The 9321-nt window shown below is 35.1% G+C and overlaps 1 protein-coding gene across 1 annotated transcript; it reads left to right on the top strand.

The window, feature by feature from the left end:
- The first annotated feature begins 2904 nt into the window (after positions 1–2904).
- scg2a (secretogranin II a) lies at positions 2905–8169 on the top strand. Its single transcript, XM_056474433.1, has 2 exons — positions 2905–3003; positions 6091–8169. The coding sequence occupies exon 2, from the start codon at positions 6098–6100 to the stop codon at positions 7727–7729; it is 1632 nt and encodes a 543-aa protein (XP_056330408.1). The 5' UTR covers positions 2905–3003; positions 6091–6097; the 3' UTR covers positions 7730–8169.
- Positions 8170–9321: the final 1152 nt, after the last annotated feature.

Genomic DNA, 9321 nt, shown 5'->3' with positions numbered 1-9321 from the left:
AGGGAACTATCAACAACTTTTGCAAATCCGAAATAAATTATTTAGGGTAGATTTGTACATTTCAGACACACATCCTTCTTGTACACGTCCACAAGAAGGTGGAGACTGTTGTACAGATCACCACTGACCCAAATCCTTCCCTAAACCCAACCAATAGTGTTTTCCCTTGATTTTACATTGCTTTTACTTCTTTTGAGGAACTGTGCATTAATGGACTTTGCATCACAAGCACAACACTGTACAAGGTGAGCTACCGAGCAAACTGACCACACCAAAAAAGTTGTCCGTATTGATATTTATAGGTGACGCAAATGTATTTGATTACAAATAATAGACAACAATAATTTGTTTTGTGGTATTTATTTGGTGTTGTGCAAAGAACTGCACAAAAATATATATTTTATTCATTGATAACATATCCCTTTAAATATTATTGATGTGAAAAAGAACAAAGGTTGTTGGTATCATACTGCCACCTAGTGTTCATTTAATAAGAAACTGTATGTTTAAGTATGTTTCTGCTTCACAAAATGTAGGCTGGGTGTGTATGCAGCGCTATAAAGCAAAGTACTTTCGCTCTTCAGTGATCGACTATGATCATAAAGTCACAATCAAACTCAAGAGCCTCCACTTCACATAAAAAAGGAGGTCATAATGAGTGGGTTTAGCATGCTTCTTTACCTTTTGACAATGAAACATCTAATCAAAGAGGTGCTTGTGTGCTTTTAAAGGAAAATGCTAATAGTTGGCACAAGATTAGAGTGCACTGCATAGCTGTGCTGATTCTGGAAGTAGTTTTCCTTTAATAAATGTATTGGTTAAAGCATTTTAAGCCAATCCAAACAGCTGGAAAATCACAGTCGTACAATTAGAAGACTGTAAACTTAACAGATTTAATGAGGAAAATGAACTACAATCCCATGAATAATTACCAATTAAATCATATTAAATTTGACAGCAAGATATATAACCTAAAGTAGTTGGCAATATACTAAGAAATAAACAATTTCTTATATGTTTATAAAATAAAAAATCTATTGCTAAAGTTTGTATTTAGGTAATAGAGACTCAGGTGCTTTAATAGGGTGGTCTGGGCTTGCGATTCTCTGATTGGTGAGATTTTCTGTCCACCACCATAGGTACATAAAACTTTTAAATACATGTTTAGAAATTAAGTTGAATTAATGCAAACATAGTTTAACAAAAGCACATACTATTTTTTTGCTTGTTCACACTACTTATTTAAAATGAGCTGAAACAACACAATTCTTGAGATTTCCTTGGGACAACTTAATTTTTGTATGTTGAATCTACATAAATTTGTTAAAAGTGTTCAGTTAACATAAATGAATTGTGTGGAGCCCTTATTTTTTTACAGTGTACAATTGATTAAAACTACTTCTACAATAATCAGTTTCCCTTTATGAAGAAAATTAATGTCATTTTTACCTCTGGAACCAAAAAGTTATACTATAAACTCTTATAATATAAAATGCATCAGTGGCTGAAAACCTGTAATATCAATACAAAACTTTTCAATCCACAAAAGGTTCTTCAAAGTGATCATTTAAATTATTAAAGTGAGATTTAAAGTGATCATTTAGATTATTAAAGTGAGATTTAAAGAGATCATTTAGATTATTAAAATGAGATTTAAAGAGATCATTTAGATTATTAAAATGAGATTTAAAGAGATCATTTAGATTATTAAAATGAGATTTAAAGAGATCATTTAGATTATTAAATGAGATTTAAAGTGATCATTTAGATTATTAAAATGAGATTTAAAGAGATCATTTAGATTATTAAAATGAGATTTAAAGAGATCATTTAGATTATTAAATGAGATTTAAAGTGATCATTTAGATTATTAAAATGAGATTTAAAGTGATCATTTAGATTATTAAAATGAGATTTAAAGTGATCATTTAGATTATTAAAATGAGATTTAAAGTGATCATTTAGATTATTAAAATGAGATTTAAAGTGATCATTTAGATTATTTAAATGAGATTTAAAGTGATCATTTAGATTATTTAAATGAGATTTAAAGTGATCATTTAGATCATTGAAATGTCATTCACTTGAGGAAATAGTTTTTAAAAACCACTGACTGAAAGGTCCTTTGGGAACTTAAAAAATTATGTTTGCTGTTTGTTACTTATTTAAAATGAGCTGAAACGACACAATTCTTGAGTTTTTTGCGACAACTTAATTGTTTTATCTTCAATCCACTTAAATGGATTAATATTAATGTTAACTCAATTCATTCATGTTGTCCCAACACAAATTGACTATAGAAACCAGCCTGTTTGGGTCTCAAACTCAATTCCTGGAGGGCCGCAGCTCTGCAGTTTTGCTCCAACCCTAATCAAACACACCTGATCTTTAATCAAGGTGTTCAAAAGAGTCTCAAACACCTTCATTAGTTGGATCAGCTGTGTTTGACTAGGGTTGAAGAAAAACTACAGAGCTGCGGCCCTCCAGAATTCGAGTTTGAGACCTTTAGTATAGGCTACTCTCTAAACTATGACTGTAGTAATCTGTGTTTAATTCACTCACAGTAATTTAATTGCTGATGTAAAAAATAAAGTAAAGCCACAGTTATAATAGACATTACACACAATCAATTTCAGTTGAAAATATTAACTTAATTACTACTGGTGATGGTGGAAAAGAGGTGCTTGGGATCAACTATCCTGATGTCAAACTGAATAATAACGAGAATTCAAGGTTATGCATTAAACCATTAATGTTGAGTTTGTGTGCCACACAAGTAACGTTGATTTGCCTGGAGTGCATGTGTGTGCGTGCATGTGTGTGTGTGTGTGGCCTGTTTTGCGTATGTTGTCTCAGTGACGCACGAGTCAGGTGGCGTGTCTTCAAACGGGCGGAGCTGTCCGCGGTGCTGAGGCAGATCCAGAGCCAAACTCGCTCAAACACACACCGAGAGAGATGCGCAACACACTCACGACTCCCATCTAAAGCAGACCTCAAGCAAAGGTAAGCGGCTTTTCACATTTAAACACTCTCTTTTATGCATTTTTGCATCACTAGTTATCAATGTTCCCTCTTTAGACACGCGTATGTGACCTCTTTAATACGCAACCTGCTGCGCGCAACCGATAGATGCGCGTTCGTCAGCAGGAACAGAAAAGCACGCGTATTTTAAAAAGTTCTGAATTCAATAAAATCGTAAACTTCGCAATTGAATATAAAAATCTCAACAGCTGATGAAGCTTGTGTTCATTTTAATTCAACAAAGATGTGATGTATCAATTACACGCACATTTTAAAAGCGATTCCGATGTTAAAGTTCTACATACTGTATTTGCACTTGAGTGTCGATGAATGCATGTGCATCGTAGAGATTTGAAGCAAGCTGATTGTCGTGCCCCGGGCTCCTCGTCGTGTCCGTTTGACGGCACTTTACGGTTCAACAGCAGTGCGGATCATCGCGCCGTTTCCCGTAGCAACGGGGTATGACTCATTTAGTCGCGGTAGCAATTTAAAAGCTAATGAGATTTTCAGCGCAGGGTGCGCGCGCACTCACTGAGTGCTCCGTAAACACTCATCAACAGGCTTTCAACAGATGTCAGAAAAACACACTCACACACACAGAGAGAGAGGTATACAAACAGAGAAAGAGAGAAAGGAGTGAAGACTGTAATGGGAGATTTAGCATTGTAAACAAGACTTCAATAAGTCATTAATGGTAGCTCTTTGTTACCCTATACCAGATAAACGGTAGACTGGAACAAATCTGTAATCATTTACTCACAGTAATGCCAGCTTACTTTCTGCTCTGGAAAATAAAAGAATGAAACAAAAGAAAAAACAATATTATGAATGCTTTGCAAATGTATTGCAAGACAGTGAGGTTCAAAACAGCGGAGGGTAAAAGAATCATATATCTTAATGTGAAAAACTTACTAAATAATAACAAAAATTAAAGGTTAAGAATAAAAACATAATTCGGGGTTGCGTACAATATAAATAGCCTATATTTTGTGCATACGTGTGTATGTGTTTGTGAGTCCAAAACAACAAATATAAAATAAAATAAAGAAATCTAAAATAAAATAGAAATTTACCCATCTTAAAGTCAGAAACTGAAAAGCAAAAATGTAATTTAACCATAAAACTATTTATTTTAAGTTTGCATGCCAAATAAAGGACCTTGATTTGCCTGGAATGCACATGTGTGTAGATTGAAAGTCAATGGGGTCCAAAACAACAAAGGCAAAAAAAAAAAAAAAAAAAAAAAAAATATATATATATATATATATATATATATATATATATATATATATATATATATATATATATATATATATATATATATATATATATATATATATATATCTAATATATATATATATATATATATATATATATATATATATATATATATATATATATATATATATATATAATTAAATTGAATAAAAATAAATACATACAATATTAATTTACCCATCTTAAAGTCATAAACTGAATTAAAACAAATTCTAATTTAACCACAAAATCTTTAATTTTGAATTTGCATGTCAAATAAATCACCTTGATTTGCCTGGAATGCATGTGCATGTGTGTGTACAATGATAGTCAATGGAGTCCAAAACAACAAAGACATAAAAAAAAAAATGTGATGAGAAAAACTGAACGAAATTTAAGATTACGCATAATAGCATAATTTTGGGTTTGTATGTGAAAGAAATAGCCTTAAACTTGTGTGTGTGTGTGTGTGTATACATTATAAATCAATGGGGTCAACGAAACAACGAATATATATATATATATATATATATATATATATAAAATTATTATTATTATTATTAAATATATAAAAGAAATATATAGAAATATAAAATATTAATTCACCGTAAAAAACTGAAAAGCAAAATTGTAATTTAACCATTTTCAAGTTTGCGTGCCAAAAAAATATATAAACAAATAACCTTGATTTGCCATGAATGTGTGTATATTGTGAGTCAATGGGGTCCAAAATAACAAAGATTAAAATAATAATAATTATAAAAATAAAAATTCACTCATGTTGGTGTGAAAAACTGAATAATAATCAAGTTTAGGCATGAAACCATTTATTTTTTGCATTTGTATGCCAAATAAATCAACTTGATTTGCCTGGAGTGTGTGTATATTGTAAGTCAATGGGGTCCAAAATAAAGAAGACATTAAAGATTAAAAAAATAAAATAAAAATTCACTCATGTTGGTGTGAAAAACTGAATAATAATCAAGTTTAAGCAGGAAACCATTTATTTTGAGTTTGCATACCAAATAAATCACTTTGATTAGCCTGGAATGTATGTGTGTGTTTGTAAACTAGAAGTCAGTGGGGTCCAAAACATAGAAGGGGAAAAATCATTGATCTAATGTAAAAAATAATTAAGAAAATTCAAGTACAACAGTAAAACTATTAGGGTTGCAGGCCAAATAAATTTGCCTGGAATGCATGTATGTGTGTGTGTGTGTGCGCATGTGTCGGAGGCACATGTTGCGCTAAAAAAACTATTGTAACCACCTACACCCGTCGTAACTGCTGTCAGGAACGCAGAAAGAGCCTAATGTTAAAACAGTTCAAGCTATGTGTTTGTCTACATGTCTTTGTGTGTGTAGACATGTCAATGGGGTCCAAAACAACAGATTCATGAAAACATTAAGACAAAGCTTTGAAACAAAATCCAATTATTGATTAAACTTGAGTGTGAATATAAATGTCATAAAGGGCAGCACGGTGGCTCAGTGGTTAGCACTGCCACCTCACAGCAAATGTGTAAAACATATGCCAGAATAGTTGGCGGTTCATTCCACTGTGGCAACTCTTAATAAATAAGGATGAATTAATGAATTATTGAATAAAATGTCATATAATGTGTAAAAAACACACACAAAACTCACTAGAATAGCCCCTTTCCACCTTTACCCTTATATTTTCCCTTAAAAGTGCACAAACTGTACATTTTATCACCTTTTAAAAGACCACCGCCCAAGGGACAGCTTCAGCACATGTTTTTCTCTCACATGTAACTCAGTCTGACTCACCATCTCTCCCTCCCGCTCTCAGGTGAAGCATGTCGTCATCCTCGTCGTCATCTCGATGCTGCGCAGCAGGCGTATTCCTCGTCCCCTCGCTGCTTCTTCTGCCCCTTCTTCTCTCCCTAATACACACAGCACACGGAGCCACACTGAGAGAACATCGCCTTAGTGGAACTGAACCCGTTTCTTATGGACCCCCATCCCAAATCCGTCCACCACCCAGCGCTGAGATGCTTCGAGCTCTACGATACATCCAAAGCCTCAGCGAGAGGACTCCAGCAGATCCTGACCAATCAGATCAGGATGCAGAAGACGACATGGAGAGTGTGCGTTCAATGCTAAACATGGCATCTCCGACTCGACGGGAAGAGAAGGACAACACTCAGGAGTTGCTTCAAGCGGTGCTTACAACTCTTCAGCAAACTGAAGAACACATGAAAACACCACAGAAGGTCATCGCCACTCCGAGATACCACCAGTTTGCAAGACCAAAACAACAAGTTATGATGGAAACAGATGATGAGAACTACGGGAGGAACTCGTGGACTAACACTGAAAACCGGAGACGCTACAGAGAGTATCCAGTCATGTTTGAGGACGATCAGCCGCTCAAACGGACCAATGAGAACGCAGAAGAGCAGTATACGCCACAAAAGCTGGCGACCCTGCAGTCTGTGTTCGAGGAGCTGAGTGGAATCGCTTCATCTAAAACCAACACCAAACGAAATGATGATGATGATGATGAAGATTTGTACAGGCAAAGGAAGATGGTCTTGGAGGACATCATGGGAACTGATGATTGGACGCCTCTGGAGGAGCAAATGGAGAGCGAGGAAGAAGAAAGAGAGAGGCATGGATTCACGCGCAACCTTGAGGATGATGATGAAGATGATGATGTGAAGAGATCCCTTCAATCTGATTGGCTGCAGAGACGAAAGGAGGAGGAGGAGGAGGAGCCTGAGGACATGGCGAAGCTTGTGGATTATTACCTTCTGCAAATGCTGGAAAAGAAAGAGCAGGAGCAGCAGAAAAGACAAGAGGATGATGAGGAAGAAGAGGTTGAGAAAAAAGATGAGGAGGAAGAAAACGTGGAGGAGAGGGAAGTCAAACCCATGCAGTCTTTATCGGACATACTCAAAATCTCCCAGAAGCTCCGGATTCCTCCGGAGGAACTTCTTGAGCTTCTTCGAAATGAAAACCGGAAGGATTTACCAGGACGTACAGGTTATGCTCACAAAACATTCACTTCAGCGCCACATCGGCGGCCAATAGAAACGTCAGACATTGCTCAGGACATCCTGAGCATCCTCGAGCTAGCAAGTGCAGCGCAACAAAACCAAAAACGACCAACGCAAGCTAAAAATGAACGTTATTATCAAAGGCAAGCCAGCAGGGATGATTACGACGACACTGCCGGCGAGGAAGATGAGTTAGCTAATTATCTGGCAACCGAAATGCAGAGACACACACGTATGATGCCACTTCGTGACGAAGATCAACCTGCAAATCTCCAGAACTACTATGAAAAGCAACCAGCGGAGCAGCAAACCGCGGCTACAGGAATAGACAACAGCACAATGATGAAAATCCTGCGGCTTTTGGATCCGGAAAGCGACGATGTTGACGAAACAGACTCTGATGCTGGAGAAAAAGTTCCTGAAATGTAGATAACTCATATAGAGGGTCAAATAAGTATTGAGCGTGTCATTGTTTTCCTTAGAAAACATATTTCTGAAGGTGCTGTTTGCTGGACATTTTCAGCAGATGTTGATGACAACTAAAGCAATCTATACACACAAAGAAAACTAAAGTAATTTAGAAGTTACGTGTAGTAAAATGAAATGGCACAGCGAAAAAGTAATGAACACATGAAGAAGGGAAAGTGTAAAAAGGCATGGAAAGACCAGACAGCAGCTGAAATCTCTCAGTAGTCAGTGTAAATTAATATTATATGCTTCAGACATTACCAGATGATGAAGATAAAACCACATTTCAGCAAGACAATGATCCAAAACAGCCAAGGAAACTCTTGAATGCTTTCAGAGAAAGAAAATAAAGCTGCTAGAATTTTCCAGGCATTAACCTGCCCTGAATACAATAGAAAATAAGAATGTTTGGATTGTTTAGGTTTTAACCAAAATTATGTGTTAATTTCATATCAACAGCACCTACAGTAATATATTCACCAGGAAAAATCATGACGTGTTCAACACTCATTTTACCCGCCATATATTTACTGTCTGAAGTTCATATGTCATAAAATAAAGTATTTTGAAACAACTATATTCCTCGGTTGCGTTTAGTCAATGTAGAGCTCCAGCGTGTATATATGAATATATAAACCTATTTTAGTAAACCCAGCGAGTTTGTTTCTCCTGGTTAGCGACTCGAGCATTACCTCTTCAGCAGATGAACACACACAGAACTTTTTTTCCCGCTAGTTCTGCTTTCAGTCCGTCAGTATCTTGTGCGTGTGATGAGGTCATGTGTGACGTGGCAGAGGTAAATAAAGCATTTGTTCACACCATGCTCCTCTGTTTGTGTCATGTTTCTGAGCAAACTTGGCATGCATAACATGAAATCTTCATCGATCTGTTATTATTTTTTTCTTCTTAAAGAGACAGTACAATAAAAAAATGAAAGTTCTGCCATCATTTGCTCACCCTCAGGTCACTGAAAGCCATATAAATGTTTTTTTTTTCCTGCTGAACAACATATTTGGTTGTCAGTAACTAAACAGATCTCATCACACATATACTGTGTGTATAATTACTATGGGAGAAGAGTTGGGTAAATTAAAAAATAATAAATTAAAATAATTCATTACTATTTACATCGTTAAAATTGTATTTAAATTACTTTTCTATATGTAATTTGTCTGAAAACTAATTTAATTTGAACTAAGTTAATTTAATTTCTTGATATAATACTACATAAACCCCGATAAGTGTGAAATAACTCTTTTAATTCCTTAAATATGAGGCTAAATGAGCCTTTTAGCTTTATATAAAAATACTTGAGAAATAATCATTATTATTTCCTGAATTTAATCCATAAACGGTCATCAACTAATTTCTTACTCAATTTACTTAATTTTTCTTAAGCATGTGCAATAAATGTCTTGATATTTGTAACATTCTTAAGTCAAAAAATATGATTATTCTGCTAAACATACTCACCAGCCACTTTATTAGGTACACCTTACTAGTACCGTGTTGGACTTCTTTTGCCTTCAGAACTGCCTTGATAGATTCAACAA

Source organism: Danio aesculapii, chromosome 15, assembly GCF_903798145.1.
Source record: "Danio aesculapii chromosome 15, fDanAes4.1, whole genome shotgun sequence".
Taxonomy (NCBI): Eukaryota; Metazoa; Chordata; class Actinopteri; order Cypriniformes; family Danionidae; genus Danio; species Danio aesculapii.
The sequence above is the reverse complement of the archived record's forward strand: the minus strand, read 5'-3'. Positions and strand labels throughout refer to the sequence as shown.

Coding starts and splice junctions, on each gene's coding strand:
- scg2a (XM_056474433.1), top strand. CDS start 6,098: ATGTCGTCATCCTCGTCGTCATCTCGATGCTGCGCAGCAGGCGTATTC.